Source organism: Xyrauchen texanus, chromosome 24 (genome assembly GCF_025860055.1).
Source record: "Xyrauchen texanus isolate HMW12.3.18 chromosome 24, RBS_HiC_50CHRs, whole genome shotgun sequence".
NCBI lineage: Eukaryota > Metazoa > Chordata > Actinopteri > Cypriniformes > Catostomidae > Xyrauchen > Xyrauchen texanus.
Window position 1 is genome coordinate 27,372,266 of NC_068299.1, and position 20,021 is coordinate 27,392,286.

The 20,021-nt window shown below is 38.0% G+C and overlaps 1 protein-coding gene across 2 annotated transcripts in view; it reads left to right on the forward strand.

Moving 5' to 3' along the window:
- LOC127617710 (attractin-like) overlaps positions 1-20,021 on the forward strand; it is a 103,966-nt gene that overhangs the window by 79,428 nt on the left and 4,517 nt on the right. For both annotated transcript variants that reach the window (XM_052089771.1, XM_052089772.1), the window contains exon 27: positions 10,841-10,948. In XM_052089771.1, the coding sequence (XP_051945731.1) occupies positions 10,841-10,948 (108 nt within the window). The remainder of the gene's footprint in view (positions 1-10,840; positions 10,949-20,021) is intronic.

The window sequence follows — 20,021 nt, forward strand, 5'->3', positions numbered from 1 at the left end:
ATTCTGTGAGGATATGTGCATCTCTACTAGGACTTATTTAACATACAACAATGACAAACCGTGGTATACAGCAGAACTCGGGCAGCTTCGTCAGGCCAAAGAGGATGCTTACAGAAGTGGGGACAATCAGGCCAGGAACACGCTGAATAAGGAAATCAGAGTGGCTAAAATAAACTATTCTGATAAGCTGAAAATCAAGTTTTCAGCTAACGACCCTGCATCAGTGTGGAGTGGCCTGAAACAATTTACTAGCTGCAGGACTCCTACCCCCAACAATGTAGGGAACCAACTACTGGCTGATGAATTTAATGTTTTCTACTCTAGATTTGAAAGGCCCTATCTTACACCCCACACTCGTTCTAACCTTCACTTCACACAAACACCAACACCTCCTGCAACCCCCATCCTGCTACTCAACCTGCATGCGCTTAAGATCTGTGAAGAAGAGGTGTGCTGTGTCTTCCTAAAAGAAAAAGACAATGAAAGCACAGGGCCCAGAGTTGTCTAAAATCCTGTGCTTACCAGCTGGGCCCCCATTTTCACATTGATCTTCAATAAATCACTGGAGCAGTGTAAAGTCCCATGCTGCTTCAAATGCTCAATTATCTTTCCTGTCCCAAAGAAACCCAAAATCACAGACCTTTGAAGGGTTCTGTAATTCTGTAATGACTACAGACCGTCGCCATGACATCTGTGGTCATGAAATCATTTGAGAGACTGGTGTTGGCCCACCTGAAGGGACATCACTTGACCATTCTAGATCCCCTTCAATTTGCTTATCGAGCAAACAGGTCTGTGGATGATGCAGTCAACATGGGGATTGCATCATATCCTGCAACATCTGGACCGACAAGGGACATATGCAAGAATCCTTTTTGTGGATGTCAGTTCGGCTTTCAACACCATCATCCCAGCTATTCTCCAGACTAAACTACTCTGGGTTCCCACATCATTTAGCTTTATTTTCATTTTTCATTATACACTTTTTAATAGGTTTTGTACTCAACTTGAATATTTTTAGTATACATTTTATTTCTATCTCTCTCTCTCTCTCTATATATATATATATATATAGATAGATAGATAGATAGATAGATAGAGATATATATATATATCGATCGATCGATATATATATATATATATATATATATATATATATATATATATATATATATATATATATATATATATATATATATATATATATATATATAGATATAAATCATTCATATTTTATGAAATATAAAATATGAATGATTTCTATAAAGTCTTAAAAGAGTTAAGTGTTTGTTGACCTGCATCCCGTTTAAAGGATTGGAAAACCATCTCAGGGTCACTCTGATGTTGAAACTATAATTGCAAATCAGAAATGACCTTTCCTCAAAGTGCTCTGTGAGGTGTGTGTATGCACACTCTGCAAGAGTTTCCAGGTAAATATCACAAGCCTTGTGGTGGTAGAGCGTGTTTAGACGCAAAATTCAGAGATACAGTTTCAGTTTTTTCAGGGAATATCCTCTGTAATTGTAAAATATGCAAATGAGGGCCACTCAGCAGAGATGAGCTGATGTTAACAGACTCCCGATTATTTTCTTTAATCTTGGCAATGTAAGTCATTCAAAGCGCATTCCTTTGAAATTTCTGTTTAGTCTAACCTGGTTAGTATTTTACAAGAAGACTGTGCCTGTGCATTTAGTGGTGTTCATGGTGAATTGGAAACTGCAGGACATTAATGTTGAATTTGGCGATAGTGTGTAAATTATATTTAAAATCTGCCATCTTTATTATTTAATGTTCATTTATGGCCCTATAAAATTAACATTATTCTTTATTGATGATATTTCATTTTGATTATTGTTCTTTTGAACAGTTTTATAATGTCTTTATGGCAGTCTAATCCTTGTGGCTCTACTGCTGGTAATGAATGATGGATTTTTGATGAGACAATCAAATTTTTTATTTCTGGATGATGGTACTGATTTTAAGTCATGTTGAGGCAGTAGTTCTTGTAGGCACAGGAACAGTAACAGTAAATGAATTGTCAGTACTGTGATAAAGTAAAAAAAATAACTATAATTGGCATTAGCAGCATTTTACAGTCTTCTTTAAACTAAAAAAATACTTTTCATTTATGGCCCCCCAGAAGGAGAGTCTGAATGACATTATTTTCTTCAAATAAACAGACTAAACTTTCCTGCACATTGCACAATCATAATTCATTGCCATATAAAAGAAACTTCGCCATGTCAGTGACATAAGTTGAGTGCTTCTGAATTAAAAAGGTTTTGCAGATACAAAAAAAAGTGTGAAGGAAAATAGGCCTATGTTGATGACCCTGTCTACACCGGACGTGAGCGGCACATTGTGTCAAAAGCAAATACATCCTATTATATTCAGTGAAGCTGTCAACACTGTTGCGGCAATGCGCCGGCAGTAAATGTATGCCCTGTTCCATTTGGAGTGGTGTAGTGGTCTAATGCACATAACTGGTAATCAGAAAGTCACTGGTTCGATCCCCACAGCCACCACCATTGTGTCCTTGAGCAAGGCACTTAACTCCAGGTTGCTCCGGGGGGATTGTCCCTGTAATAAGTGCACTGTAAGTCGCTTTGGATAAAAGCGTCTGCCAAATGCATATGGCGCTGCACGTGCTATTGCTGTCAACAATACAAATAAATGGTTTAGAACGTTCGCTTTGCCGAGTCCAGTTTAGACAGCCTCAAGGCTATGCACCACAACTGGGACTTGTGGGGGTGGTGGGGATAGATTGTTTGGAAGGATAGAAGGGGTACACAGTTAATGCACCTCATGCCACTGGTTTTAAATTAAGACAACCAACCTCCCTACCCTAAAACCTAAACATAACCGATAGTGTCGTATAAGCAAATGTTAAATGAAAACATGATTGCTGAAGCAACCACTTCTTTTTGTGGTGCTTATGCTTATAGATGTAGTTGGTTATGTAATGCAAATGTTAAAATGTATTGCCATTCATGTTGATGAATAAGCGCCATTGTTTTACCTCTAGTGTTTATTTCACCAGGAAAGTGTTGTGATGCATACAATTAGCCTGTAGTAATAGTAACGTGATCCTATGAGACTATGTTGTGCTTTTGTTGTGGGAGTGGCCAGTGATAAACCCTATGGTCAATAATCCGTTTTGTAGTCCTAATCATGTTCCCCAGCTAGTCTTTGGAGTGGCAGATGCCAGTAAAATGAGAGAATAATTGATGTTAACCATTCATTTTGATCAATATTCTTTTGAAGAGTTTTTGTAATGTCTTGATGGCAGTCTTATCCTTGTGGCTCTGATGCTGGTCAAGACTGATGGATGTTTGCTGAGACAATCACATTTTTGATTTCTGGATGTGGGTACTGTTTTTGAGTAATTTATGTCATTTGAAAAGCTCAGAACCATGAAAAATGTCAAAAAATAAGTAAATACTGGGTCTTATAGTTTTTTAGTTTTTTTTTATGTCTGATCCAGACTCTGGAAATGAAAAGGTTTCAGCAGAAACCTGTAGTTCTGGTATGGTAACTATTTGTTAGGCAGCAGGGGGTCTCTGCTGCTTGGAGAGATTTATTTTTTGAGTTCATAATGTATTGTAGCTCCTTGCAGACAATGCTTTTGCTTGGTTTCTTTGTACCATTCTGAACAAAGCAGAATGTCTGGCTGTGGATTGGCTTGTTTTGTTGGTTGTATTCCATATCCTTACCCAAAACCCCTCTCCTCTCAGTTCTGATGTAAACTAGTTTTTTTTTTTTTTACGTTTATTTAGCTATGGTTTATGTTGGGATACCAAAATTTTCAGATATATTTGTCAGTTCAGTCCATTTTGTGAGCTTGATCATCCTCATTTAGACTGTTGTCAGTGTAGTCAAAACACTTCTCAGACAGTTCACTTCTGCACTAATGTTTTATCCATCTCGACACATTTTATGTTTCGCCTGTGTGAGATCATTAAGAGAAGCATTATATGATCGGAGCTCCTCTGAGGCAAATGTCCCCAAGCAGTCATCTTGGATTTTGTTCCATCACTGCTTGAGAACATGGCCATATTCATTAAATGAATAACTGTTTATAATTAGTAAGTTCGTGACTCAGGATGGCATGATTAAATATCTCATGATTATGGCTTGGTATTAGGAGTGATAACCTGCTAATTCAGTAAGTCATCTTACAGAGGGAGAGATGAGGATAGAGATGGACGGAAAAGAGGGAGAGAGAAGTAGGCATGATAATCATCAGGAATTTAGTAACTGTTTCCAGTTCCACATCTGGTTAGTTAGCTATTCCATTTATCCATTCTTTTAGGTCTTGAAAAATAATTAATGATAACAATATACTGTACTCAACTACACAAAACAAAACAATGCTACTTTTTAGTAACATGTTTTAATGGGGTTTTTTTAAGTACCCTTTTTTTACAAAGTTCTTTTCTGAATGTATACCTTTAACTACTATATTTTCTGGATTATAAATTGTGCTTTTGTCATCATCTGAAAGGCTCTGCGATTTACTGAAGTGACTTATGTACTGTACATCATTTATACGTAACTGATGTTGGCTGGTCAAACACACGTGCATCAAAACAGATGAAAACATAATTCATAGAGATGGTAGAAGTGTTTTAAAGTTGCTAATTGAGAATATTTTGCCTTTACAAATTGCATTATGCAACCAGTTTAGATATTTTGTCCATCATAACATTATTGTTCTAACAAATTCTAGACTGCTATCAAACAACTCCTCACATGCCTACAAATTTAAGTTTCATCACACAAGTAGTAAAAACATTCAGTCAGTGAACAAGATAATTAATGCACAGAATAGACTGTAATATATCAGAAATATCCACAGATTGACTGTCGCTAACATTAATGAATGAATGGAGTACAGTAGGCAGGCATATAACCGTTTTATTGATTCATACAATTTACAAAGAAAAGGAAGAAAACATTTATTCACAGAAACAACATTTAACCCCCACTATTAACCCTCCCAATCCCCAACTCCACACTAACCCTCAACAAACATCCCTGTGGTCACACATGAGTACACACATACACACAAAAAATTATCACACATGTTTAAAACTATACTTCTCTCTCCACTGCCCCTCCCCGAGAGCCCTCCAAGAAGGCTAAATAGCTGCCCCATTTCCCATCAAATGAATCCAAGTTCCCCAGCCTTTTACATGACATTTCCTCCAATGCCGCCACCCTCCCCATCTCTGTGCATCGCTCTTAAAATGAGGGTGTTACAACTGACTTCCAGACATCTAGAACAATCTTTCTACCAATTATAACACTGGCTAGGAGCCAATTTTTATCCAATGTTTATCCTTTATATTAATGACCGCCCCATCGCCTAAAATACAGAGTCTGCTTAAACCATTCGGTGAAGAGACCCAATCTGAGTGGAAGTTGAGACCGGGAGATTTAAAGTTCCGCCGGCTGATGCGCATTCTTAACACGGAGACGCTCGTCTCTTACCCCCGCTGTCTGCAGCTCGAGTGTCTGATAGAAACACAGATCACAGCTTTGCGATATATCTTTATTTTATCCTTAAAGTTCATATAATACGGGAGCGTGCCATGTAAATAAACACAAACTCAATTTTATTTTAATAAAATATTGGAATGTGAAAACACTGTGCATTTATAGTTGTTGTTGTTGCTAGTTTGTATGTTTGAGTTGAAAAATACACATTTCAGCTTTATCAGTAAATATTTGTGCATTTTCCTTGGTAACCAAGCAAGTTGACTCATGATACTATTTGTTTATTATATCGCAATCGCAATATTAACCTCAGTAATCGCAATATGACATTTTCCCCAAATTGTGCAGCCCTAGAGGGGAGTAATACACTGAGGCCTCATGACCTTTTCAAAAGCAGTAATCACCACTCCTAGAGAATACCAAAATGTTGAACCATGTTTTCAAACGATCTCAACACTCCACTCTCATAAACCTCCCTCACAAGACTTATTAATACATAATTTTGGGTTCAGCCATATGCTTGAGGCAACATTTAAATAAATGTCCAAATTGAAATTGCATTTTTCCATACAAAGTGCAAATGCGAGATAACTAGGTGTAACTTAACTTCTCCGAATAGTTTGATATAAAAGCTTTGCTGTGGTGAAATGGGGGCAAGTACTTTCTGTTCAAAACCAGGTAGAGGGTCTCTCAGGTGGAAGTGACCAAGGAGCCAAATATCTGAGACCGAATGCATAATAATAAAACAAAATCTATTGTAGATCTAGCCCACATTTGTCAGTCGGCCTATTCAACTTACTGAAATGTAATCTAGGAAGTTTACCATTCCAAATAAAGGACTTCGCTATGCTATCATATTGCTTGAAATAAGAGAGGGGGACATCTATAGAGATTGTAGCAGGTAGTTGAATTTTGGAATACAATTCATTATAATAACATTAACTTTATTATAGATAAATGTAATGAAGCCCACCTGCCCACATCGCTCAAACTTTTTTAACTAAAGGGTCAAAATGAACTCTAGCTAAATTTGATGGGAATAAAATACCCAAATACTTAATGCCCTGTTTGGGCCACTGGAAGGTGCCTGGCTTTTTTAAGTAGTACATTTCTATTTAAGTTTTTTTTTTTATTTATTGTCTTTGCGTTGTTTTGTGGCACCCATCTTTCTCTGTCATCACATTTATTTGAGACCGTAAACTCACAACTGAGTTAAAGCACTTTCTTGTGCCATGGTGCAGCAAACATTATCAGAGTATTTTAGTTTGGTGTTCCATCTGCATTGATAGAAGAAGGTATTAAAGAGTTGTTAATGGAACCGAACATCATGAAAATTATTTAGTTTGAATATTTTAAAAAAATGGAGCCGGATCTGAAAGAGAGCCACTTCTCTGTGCCCAACTCTAGGAACAAGGGTCTCGTCCACTCTGCCACGTTTTTTTTTTTACTCTGTCAGCCCGGCCTCTTTATTCTCTTTCTGCTCTTATTCTCTTTTATCTGTCTCTCTTTCACACTTCCTTCAGAGGATTGAGTGTAGAAGCTTACATCAGCCTCCTCCTCCCGTTTGATGAAGGGATGCGGGCTTGTAGGAACTCAGTTTTGTGTGTTTGAGGGTGTTCCGATGAATACTCTCCTGTGCAGTTGCCACGTTCATTAGTTATGCTCTGAACACCTTTCAGTTGGAGGTCCAATTCCTCTGCCGTAATATTCTCTTGCTTTCTCACACAGATACACATTCTCGAACATCAGTTGTGTAGTTGTGTAAATAACTGACATGCGTCTGCCCCAAAGAATGGATCAACACACACTGCAGCCCATTATGTGTAATAGATGACTTGACACTACAAACACTGATTTCAGCATATGGTCCATGTGAACTAATCTTAACACTGTTGCAGTAGAAAATTGGATTCTTAGAATTGGTGCTGCCCTGGCATCAAAATATTGCTATAACGAATTCAGTCTTACAGATCCCTGTGTCACCATGAAGGCATCAGGATATTATAGCAGAACACTTTGAGAAAATACCAATGGGACTCATTGGTTCAACTTTCCTTTTCCACTTATGACCATCAAGAGCAACTGCTGCTTCAGATTGATTTAAGATCTAACGTTGGCATGCCTTCTTTCTTTAGGGCACGCTGTCTCACATCCATAGCACAGAAAGGCCTCTTAACATTCAAGTCATAGTTCATGCAGAGTTTTTTTTTATTTTCTCTTATCTAACCTTTCCAATATCCCTCAGTGATTTAATTTTGCTTTGATGCAACAAATTTTGTTTTGCACTTTGCTAGACTTATTAGAATTGTTGACCTTATTCAACAGTAGTAAAAACTGACCAGATTTGCTGTAAAATATTTCAATAATTCTTTAAAACAAATTTTGTGAAAAAGGAATCGACAACACTTGTCAGTAAGATTGTATTCCTTATGTGAACAAACAATGAACGAAACATTTAACCAAGATTACTGAATGCAAAAAAATTATTATTATTAATTGTTTAATGAACATTCTAAACCATTTATTTGTCTTGTTGGCATGAGTAGCGGCAGCTCATGCTGCGCAAAATAGGTGTTTACTGTCGGCGTGACGTGATTTACACATCTAGTGTAAGTTACATGCTATCGAGCCATACCACTCATGTCTGGTGTAGACAAGGTGTTACAAAAAACTAACTTTATACAGTGATGCTGAACGACTAGACAATTCATGGAAATGTATTGATCACAAGGTACAGAACATAAGGGACCACAGATTGCCTCATCACTTTCTGTACAGAAGTCAGATAATCAGTTTTCAAGATGTGAATCATATGGAGAAGGCTTTGCCATTTATATCCACCATTTTGAAAAATTTGTTTTTTGCCAAGTGCATTGTTTCAGATCAATCGTACAACAAAAAGCTGTTTTTGAATTATTGTGTCTAAATGATATTGCATTTGGAATCGGTAGATGTGAGTTGTGGCATGGACAATTTACAGACAAAGGCTATGAGGTTTCTCTCTCGCTCTCTCTCTCTCTCTCTCTCTCTCTCTCTCTCTCTCTCTCTCTCTCTGTGTGTGTGCTGTAAGGCAGTGATATTAATTCTGCTAATCTGTTATCTCCATGGGCTTTTGGGAATAATTAGGCAGTTGGATTAAGGCTCATTTGGGGGATTATATTCCTGTATTAATCTCTGGCAGTTGCCCAGCTTTATCTCTGGTTGAGTGGCTCCCTTGCTTTCTTAGTCACGTTTCTCCCACTTGTAGCCTCTCTATCTCTCTCTTTCACTAAAACAAAAGTGCATACTCGGACATACCTCGCTAATAGTTTTGCAGACAGTCTCAGAGTCCCCTAAATGATTCAGTTTTTCCCATTTTCTCTTGAGAAGTAAACATCATCCTTTATAAACCATAAAAAAAGTTGGAACATTAAATATTCAAACAATCAAAAGTGGCTTTTTCTTTGCAATTCTTCCCATAAGGCCTGCACCCCTGAGTCTTCTCTTTACTGTTGTACATGAAAATGGTGTTGAGCGGGTAGAATTCAATGAAGCTGTCAGCTGAACACATGTGAGGCGCCTATTTCTCAAACTAGAGACTCTGATGTACAATCCTCTTGTTTAGTTGTACATCTGGCATTCCACGTCTCTTTCTGTCCTTGTTCGAGCCTGGTTAAGATGCTACAATACTGCTATAAATGTATTATATTTATATAAATTTGTGATATTATAATTTTTTTTCCTTATACAGTAAAATCTATTACAGTCATGGAATTAGGGGAAGGGTGGGGGGCATAAACAAATCACAATGAAAAATGTATCTTAATTTTTCTTCATGAAAATTTACATTTCTTAATTTCTTTTGGTTGTGGGGTGAAACATGTTTGCCTGAGATACCCCCTAATAGACAATTCTGGAAAAAAAAAAACATTGAGGACTGATATGAGTGTATCTTCTGTGCCTTCTCGGATCAGTATTCAGCACGATTACACACCTTGCCATCTGATTCAGCACTGCTGTTCTCCTGAAGGTTGATTGAAAGATCTGTCTCTTTGGATATGCTGTATGTTCCTGATGGTGGTTTACAGCACACATCAGTAAAAATGCTCTTTGATGTGACCATGTGGATATGTGTGTGTGAAAGTTGCACCCTAGAGCGCGCTCGCTCTCTCTCTCTCTCGCTCTCGCTTTCGCTCTCTCTCTCTCTCTCTCTCTATAAGACTTCCTGTTGTGTGTTGGGCTCAACATTGAAACATGGACAGATAGATACACACACACACAGATTAAATGACTTTGTGCCCACAGAGAGGGGTAGCAGTCAGCCAGTGGGTATTTCTAATTGAGTGGTTTGCTGTGAAGAGGCTTGTTTTGCTCTTATCACTCTCTCTATCAGTCACTTTCTCTCTCACACAAATACTGATTCAGATTATCATCGGCACTAATATCAGGAACTGATATACAAAGCATGACCCTTTGGGACATTCAAAAACTCTTTAACCCTTAAAAGAACACAAACATACCTCAAAAATGAATTTAATGATGCCCTAATCAACACATTAACATCCAGGTAATACATTTAGATATTTTTCCAATTTTACAGTTTGTAGCAACTAAGATGCATTACTCCTTGGGGTATAAAAAGGTTCCGGTTTAAAAAAAAATCATTTTTAAAACATTAGTATAATAATACTTCTCACAGGAGCTTACAATAGGTATACGCCGTAACTCGACACTCTCGTGAACGTACGGACGGCTGTTACCGGAAGCCAGTGATTATAGTTTATGAAGTAATAAATATGGATTTTTATTTTTAACAAAAATTCATCGCTTCACGATGAAGGTCATAAAAGAAGGTCATTTACACCTAGGATGGCTTGAGGGTGTGTAAATTATGGGATAATTTTAATTTTTGGTTGAACTAACCCAATAATATTTGCAGTTGTCAGACATTCCATACCTACATATAACCTTTTTATCTCTCCTTATTTAATGGTTTGTGCCACCATGTGTGATTGTTGTTTTCTGAGGTATAAGCAAAAAGTGGCATCATTTATGTTAAACGAGTGTTTGATCTTTTCTCTGCATCTTTCTCTGTGTCTCTGACAGTTAAAAGCCTGTGAAGATATGCAGTTCCCTCTTGTTTGACTTCCTCTTAAAAGGTCCTTTCATGTGTTTATATGCTCACAAGCGTGTTTCAATCTGGCCCTCTCTCTTTTACATTCAGCTCACATCTCTTTCAAGTTAGAGCGTTTCAAGCGTAGTGTGTCATCTTTTATATTGATCTTTTGTTTTCACAGTGCACACAGAGCCAGATGCATGTTTGTGTATGTAACACTGTTGATAATCTTCCTCTCTTCAACAGCAACTCCTGCGAGAAATGCATCAGATGGCCAGCCGACCATTCGCCACCATCAACGTCGCCTTGGAGACGGATGAGGAACCGCCAGACCTGATTGGTGGAAACGTGAAGGTTAGCGTGACCTTTTGTGTGTTGACATCAGAGTTGTGTTGAAGAGGGAGTGCAGTCACTGCATATGGTAATGTTGGGAATGAGCAGAGAGAGCTGTCACTGTCTGTGTTCCAAAACAGAGTGAGCTGGCTCGCTGTCTACCGTTTACCTAAGCTGCTACCTTCTATGACAGCATCCCACTGGGTTTTCACGGTTATGGAAAAGCTGGAACTTTCAGGGAACTTTAAAATTGTTATTTTCAGGCCTGGAATAGAAATAATGGGAATAAAAGGAATAGTTCACCTGAAAATGATCAATCTCTCTTAATTTACTCACACTTATGCCTTCTCAAACTAAAACTAATCTCTCATGATCTTTCTTATGCGAAACACGAACAAAGATATTGTGATGGAGATATGGTGTGAATATACAATGCATTAATCTACCAATTGTTAGAACGATTATTCGACTATTCAGCGATTATTGCAACGATTAATCATTAGCTTTTAACCGATTATTATGCAGTTCTGCTCTCGTGCGTCAATATTCGAGTTTAATGTGATCATGTTACGTTATAAGAGATCAAACAAATATTTGACAATTAACATTTTTGTCAACAATTTTTATTGTCGACATTGTATATAACTAATCGTTTCAGCCCTACTCAACATGTTTACATGGGTAGAGCGTGTGTACCGTGCTCTGCGTATGCATCAAACCTGAGGGAGTGTGATCGAGCATCAAATATTGATCATGCTTAGGAGACTGCAGATGTCAATATTTACAGTGAAAACGGAGTTACATTTTAGACCGTTCTCGCCCAAAACTGATTGTATTGCTTCAGAAGACATGGATTAAACCATTGGAGTTTGATGGATTACTTTTCTCCTGCCTTCCAGCTTGGAAGTGTTAGACTCCATTGACTTGCATTGTATGGATATATTCACATGCTATCTCCATCAAAATGTTTGTTTGAGTTCTGCAGAAGAAAGAATCGTATGCGTTAGAGATGGCATAAGGGTGAGTAAATAATCAGATAAAATTATCGTTTTTGGGTAAGCTATCCCTGTATGAAAAACCTTAAGTCTCTATAGCCATTAGTGTTTTTGTAAAGTTGAACTTTTTTGCAAACCTCTGATATGTCAGTCTGTGCAATGAGTGTCTTATTAGAAATATCTCTACACTAGTGAGTTGTATCATGTAAATGTATTAATTCAAAAAATGATTTCCCAACATACAAATGGAAATCTGCCCAGCTATCTCTGTAAAATAATTTCTTAAAATCCTTATCCAATAACCTTAAAGATCATGGAAATGCATTGGTCAAAAAGTGGAAAACTTGATAATAATGGAAATGGGACTCATAAATGACTGATTTGAAACACTACATAAGCAGCAACTCGTTTTGATCTGGACCACGCGAATACTGTAGCACTCCTCATGGGAAGCACATAAGACACTGTACACTAACAGTTGGTTCCAATAGAGTTTCCCATTAGCACATTGCTAAGCTAATTTAACAACATTATGTGATTTACAAAAAATAAATGGAATGCAAAATGTTTGGCAAAATAGTCCATGTTTAATTCAGTGGAACTATTTGTTGATACTTTTCACTGGTAATATTTAATTTCTCGAGGTGTAAATGGAAACATTTACAAGTGTAACTGTATGACTTCAAGATATTTTGTTTGCAATTATCTTTTATACCTAATATATGGCTTTTAATATTGGACAAAACAGCGCAAGCGCAAAAACACAGCGTGCAAGTGAATTTCAACAGTGTGAGCACCATGACACAGCTCGCACGTGAAATTTAAACCACAAACTCGAGCGCAAAAAATATGATTGTGCACACAAATTAACAAGTCCCACACACGCGCAAGTTCTTTACTGCACGCGCGCGCCTAACTGTACGCACGCGCGAGTTCTTTTCTGCACACGCGCGCCTAACTGTACGCACGCGCGAGTTCTTTTCTGCACACGCGCGAGTTCTTTTCTGCACACGCGCGAGTTCTTTTCTGCACACGCGCAAGTTCTTTTCTGCACACAAGTCAGTTTGACACTCGGGCGGGGCCCAATCCTTTCTGTTAACAAATGCTATTGGCTGCTGACCAAATACTGTATTGATTGGCTGCATCTCTTCGAATCTCTCGTGATTGGCTGTTGTTGGACAGAAAGTAGGAAGGATGTTGCAGACAGTAAAGAGGTTATGGTTTCTTTCTAAATTCCTAAATTTCTTGTAGCTGTAAGATGTTTTGTGCATACACACACACACATATATGAGAGGCAAGATGACACTAGCTGCGTTTGAATAAAACAAGAGCGCATCCATCTGAAGTGTGATAAGAGACATGAAAGAAGGGCCGGATGCGCGGTCATTATAAAGCCTTGCTACTGACGACGATCATTATCGGTCATATAATGTTGTAACTGACACGTCAGAATCAAACATTTCAGAGAGACATTCCTGTAATAATATTATATTTTATGTACACTTGATTTCCTAACCTGGCCTTATTCTGCTGCACCTGCTCTGCTTTCCCAGCCCCAAGACTGACTGGCTTCCTCTCTGAGCCTGCATTTCATCTATATAATGAATTAATGTAGAGGCTGATGAGTAGTGGATGGCCCTTGCAGTACCACACAAACAAGCTGGGAACTATCTGGCATCTAGCTATCTACACTTACCATTTTGTGAAACACTAACGTTCCCTTCAACATTAACGTTAGATGGATAGATATGGATAGATAGGGTACCTCTCAACAGCTTCACTAAACGCCTTGCTGCGTTCTATATTTCCACCTATTTTCAGTTATTATCAAAGACAGAAAACACACACACACACATATATATATAAACGCACAAAACATCTTACAGCTAAAAGAAATTAGGAGGAATTTAGAAAGAGACCATAACCTCTTTACTTAGTCATACATTTTTGGGGCATTTACGTGTAAATTGTTGAAATCATACTTACTCTATGTGATAGATAAATTGTTTCGATAAATATCCACTTGTATGCTACGTCTAAAGGATGCTTTTATTTAAAAATTTTCTTTAATATTTAAATTTTTTCTCAAGCCTTTTGATCTCGAGACTTTTTTTATTTTTTTTTAAACCAATACCCCCTTGTTGTTTGCTTTTTGTTGTTTAGTATTGTGTAGGGGACGCTTTTCTTTCATTTACACTGACAATAATTGTATTGTTCCAATTGATGTATATTTCTTATTTCTCCACTAAGAGAGTTTTGTATGTTTTTTTTCTTGTCAAAAATAAAAAGTTCCCGCTTCCTGTCTGTTCTCGTCCAACAACAGCCAATCATGAGAGATTCGAAGAGATGCAGCCAATCAATACAGTATTTGGTCAGCAGCCAATAACATTTGTTAACAGAAAGGATTGGGCCCCGCCCCTGAGTGTCAAACCGACTTGTGTGGAGAAAATAACTTGCGCGCGTGTGCAGATCTGCGCGCGCGTGTGCAGAAAATAACTTGCGCGTGTGTGGGACTTGTTAATTTGTGTGCACAATCATATTTTTTGTGCTCGAGTTTGTGATTTGCAAGTTCTGCAGGTTTAAATTTTACGTGCGAGCTGTGTCGTGCTCACACTGTTGAAATTCACTTGCGCGCTGTGTTTTTGCGCTTGCGCTGTTTTGTCCAACTAAAAAAGACATTAGTATGTCTAACGCCATACTAATATGCATGAAATTAAAATAATCCTGTAAACTTGAGTATCAGAGATGTCTGAAGAAGATCCTTAAGGTACCCCTTTTTTTAATAAAAAATGTTTTTGTTTGTTTATGTGTTCTCTTTTATAACAGCACTGCACTTTTTAACATGCACCATGCGGATAATGATGTTTTACCTGGTGGTGTTGTTGATAAATCCCTAAAATGCAACCTTGTATTCATATAGGAGGTAATGAAGTCATCATTGTTTGGTGGATCAAAGCCATTGTCAGTGCCCAAATTTGTGTTCATGATATACTGATTAACAAAATATGGAGCTATGTATTAGGGTGAAATTTTCAAATTTGGCCCCAATATGGCATCTTAAAGTGTTCCAACAGCCTTTGAATTTGGACTGTGCCTGAAATGTTTTAAAATGCTATCTAGGTAGGCAGCTACAGTAGTTTTTGGAACAGAGCTCCGAGTGCAGTCAAACTGAGGCCCTTTTTTAGCCTCTCAGTGGTGCGCTGCGTAAACGTAAAATAAACTACACATGCCGCTTTGATACGGCTACAGCTGGGCTGGCTGTCGTTCTGTTCAAGTTTCTATATTTTGATGATGTTTTGTATAGTTGGTGTTAAATTTAGTTTAGTTTCTCAGGTCCCTCTATGAGATTTGTGACATAACTGTATTACATATTTTTTTTATTAGTATTTCAAGAATTGCTGGATTGTAATTACTGCTTTTTATAATTATTTTTATTTTTATAATATCAGCCGCCGAGTGAAGATCAATTTTAGATTTAGCTCTTGTCTGTGCTCTCTCCTGCTCTATCAATGTCCTATGCTCTCTTTCAAGGTTTAAAAGTAATTACAATCTATCCATTCTTGAAATTAAATTAAAAAAACTATACATGCAGTTATTTGTCTCAAATCTCATTCAGGGTGTGAAACTTAAATAAACGCAATTAAACAATGTCATAACAGCCCAAATGAGATTACAGGACATCAGAGCATTCGGTGTTGTAATGTGTGGCCTGTCACACACTCAATATACTGTGGCAGAGCAGAAATGCGCACTGCCCCTTTAAGGATCCACCACCACAAACTAAAATGGCTGCTCGTCAGAGTACCAGGTGTCAACACTTATGGCAGCTATAAAGGTAACCAGGAAGATGGTTGTTCAGGCCCAAAAAGAAAAAGAGAGATTTGAGACTGGTTTAATGTGAAGTTGAGGTGTGCCAAGCTGAGGAAGGAGAAAGTTTGTTTTGTGTACTGGGATGTGGAGCAGAAACACGATCGGAGAAGAGAGGAAGAAACCACCAGGGAAGAAATCTGACAGTGCTTATCACCAGAGAGTGAGGCCTGGATTCTCTTCATAGCCGTTGTTTGCACTTCTTCAGTGAGCGTGGAGTGGCATTGGTTCGTAGGATCTGCAACTGCCGAAGAGCTCCACGTTCATGGTGTGACGGTAAAATAAAGGTCTATAGTGGAAGCACCAGGAAATACCTTGATTTCTTCTGACTTGCCTTTATTCCCTTGTGTTGGACTCACGCTCTGTGTCCTGCAGCATTGCCCGCAGTCACCAAACAGGTACATGCAAAACTCTCCGGAAACCAGCGTGCACCATCCACAAACTCCTGCCTTAACTCTCTCTCTCTCACACACACACACACACACACACACACACACTTTAATAATTATTGTGGGGTTGTATTTATATTATGTGTTCTGTTGGGTTTTATGTATTTGACTATTGTTGGTATTTTGTTTGAGTCTTTGACTCCTTGCCTTTTTGTTTACTGTTTTCTTTATTTAAAAACACTTATGCTTTGTTACACTATTTGGTTATTGTTGTATTTCATGTAATTGGTGGCTTTTAGAGCTATCTGGGGCGAGATATCCATTTTGACAGGTTTAGGCCTGTCTGGAACCCGAATTTTGTTATTTAAAATTTAGTACAGGGGCCGCCACCGTTACAATACTATACCTCTGCCTCTCTCATGCTCGCTGATGCTCTCGTTTACTTTTTTTATTATTATTATTATAAGAGTTAATTAATAATTGCTTTCTCAATCTGGTTTTCTCAGATAATCGCCTGAGCCCAAATTCACCAACTAATGGGTGTTGACGGTTAATGTTAACATCAACCATCAGAATGGGGAAAAATTATCTCATTGATTTGGACTGTGGCACAATTGTTGGTGCCAGACGGGCTGGTTTGAGTATTTCTGTAATTGTTGATCTCCTGGGATTTTCATGCACAACAATCTCTAGAATTTTCTCTGAATGGTGCAAAAAACTAAAAATCATCCAGTGAGTGGCAGTTCTGTTGATTTGAAATGCTTTGTTGATGAGAGAGGTCAACAGAGAATGGCCAGACTGGTTTGAACTGACAAAGTCTATGATAATTCAGATAACCTCTCTGTACAATTGTGGTGAGAAGAATAACATCTCAGAATGCTATTCTGAGATGCGGGTTGGCGCTGTTTCGTCGTCACGATGGGGACCTACAGTATATTAGGCAGGTAGTTTTAATGTTTTGGCTGATCAGTTTATATACACACACACACATAAACCCCTCCATACACAGATGCTGTTCTTTTTAGAGGCTGTAATTGAATTTTACTTGGAGTTTCATCTTTTCGTGTGTGTGTGTAGGGGGTGTAGGTGTGTATGCTTTCAAGATAAATGTGGTTTTCCCCTGCTCTGAACTGACAGAGTGGGAGAGAGTTAGTAAGGGAGAGATAGAGAGAGTAGAGGAGGAGTGGGGTGATCTGGCCCAAGTAGGATAAGTAGTAGTTTAAAGAGTTGAATAGATAAAGAGAAAGATGGATGAGTATACAAGCGCATTGTACAGAGGGGGAAATGGAAGAGCCGCAGTGAGCACGGAAATATTCATTGAACAATATTTTATGCATATTCATTAGTACAATTCCTTCACACAGCACACACTGGGGATACTCCGCAGTTAAGGAAAGAGAACAAGTGTGTGTTGGAAATTTATGCAAGCCTTGGGCCATGTGCAATATCAGTGTGTGAAATAGGTCAAAGCCTATTCTGTGTGTTTGTGAATTTGTATCCGTTCAAAAACCCATTCCTGGTCATAGACATGGCACATACAACACTTATAAAGAACTTCCATGGAATTTCCATGTTTTTGGACATGTACCATTCTTATAACTAGGCACCCTCTATGGGCATAGACCAGCCTTGACATTCATCCACTTGTAATATGTTTGCCCGTAAATGTGATAAAAATCCTGACATTTGTATTTACAAGCAGGCCTAGTATGAGTTTTATCCTATTAGTCGTAATATAGCTGAAAGCTCTGTCACACTGTGTTTGATACTGATGTATCCTCCGGACTCCATATCACCCCTCATTTTTCCAATGGAAATCTGTGGTCAAATATGGAGCCTTCATTGAGATGCATTTGGCCAGAAATTATTCATTAGTGCACACCAGCAGTGTCACAGATTGCAAACATGGTGAGCGCTATTGATAAATATATGGGCTCTAATCTTTGTTTTAAATTTACTGTGATTTCAAACTTTATTGTCATTATAAAGCATTTAGGTTTAAAGTACTGTGGAAACATGTAAATGGCATGTAGATAGTTCTGTTTCTCTCCCTCTACTCCCTGGGGTTCTTCAACAACACTTAACATTAGAAAATAGCCTTTGATTTAGATTTTGATCAACACAAGTCAACATTTTAAGATAAAGCATTCTTATTTAGAATATTAGAATCAACATTATGTTCTAAGGGTGCGTTTGTGTTTGAATAAGTGTTGAACTAATGTAATAATAAAAAAAACAAGAACAAGATCTGCTCCACCTATTTACAGTAGGTGGTCACAAGCTACTACTCGTTATAACTAGGGCTAGGTACCGCCAACTACCTCATGAAACAAATATATTGCAATACATATGTCACAGTTCAATATAGCATGATACACCACAATTTCACAACTAATTTGCGTTTGGATAGTGGGAAATGCACGAGAGAGACCCAGTGTGTCTTCTGTATGGTACCAAATGCTTAGAGATTCTTTAATATTGCTTTTTTTTAAATTCAACTTTCACTCAAATTGTTATGCATATAATATTATTTATTATTATTAATTTAGAGAAGTATGCATAATCAAATCATTTTCACTTGCGAGCTGACTTTAAACCCCCATTGTATATAGTTGAAGTCAGAGGTTTACATACACCTTAGCCAAATACATTTAAACTGTTTAAAACTATTCCTGACATTTAATCGTAGAAAACATTGCCTTTGTCTCAGGTCAGTTAGGATCACTATTTTATTTTTACGAATGTGAAATGTCAGAATAATAGTAGAGAATTATTTATTTCAGCTTTTATTTCTTTCATCACATTCCCAGTGGGTCAGAAGTTTACATACACTTTATTAGTATTTGGTAGCATTGCCTTTAAATTGTTTAGCTTGGGTCAAACGTTTTGGGTAGCCTTCCACAAGCTTCTCACAATAAGTTGCTGGGATTTTGGCCCATTCCTCCAGAAAGAACTGAGTCAGGTTTGTAGGACTCATTACTCACACATGCATTTTCAGTTCTGCCAACAAATGTTCTATTGGATTGAGGTCAGGTCTTTGTGATGGCCACTCAAATTACTTGTCTTTGTTGTCCTTAAGCCACATTGCCTTAACTGTGAAGGTATGCTTGGGGTCTTGTCCATCTGGAAGACCCATTTGCGACCAAGCTTTAACTTCCTGGCTGATGTCTTGGGATTTTGCTTCAATATATCCACATAATTTTCCTTCTTTATGATGCCATCTACTTTGTGAAGTGCACCAGTCCTTCCTGCAGTACAGCACCCCTACAACATGATACTGCCACCCCCATGCTTCACGGTTGGGATGGTTTTCTTCAGCTTGCAAGCCTCACCCTTTTTCCTCCAAACATAACGATGGTCATTATGGCCAAATAGTTCAATTATTGTTTTATCAGACCAGAGGACATTTCTCAAAAATAACATCTTAGTCCCCATGTGCACTTACAAACTAGTCTGGCTTTTGAATGGCAGTTTTGGAGCAGTGGCTTCTTCCTTGCTGAGCAGCCTTTCAGGTTATGTCAATATAGGACTAGTTTTACTGTGGATATAGATACTTGTCTAACTGTTTCCTCCAGCATATTCACAAGGTAATTTGCTGTTGTTCTAGGATTGATTTGCAATTTTCACACCAAACTACATTTATCTTTAGGAGACAGAATGCATCTCCTTCCTGAGCAGTATGATGGCTGCATGGTGTATATACTTGCATGCTATTGTTTGTACAGATGATCGTGGTACCTTCAGGTGTTTGGAAATTGCTCCCAAGGGTGAACCAGACTTGTGGAGGTCCACAATTTGTTTTGGCTGATTGTTTTCGATTTTTACATGATGTCAAGCAAAGAG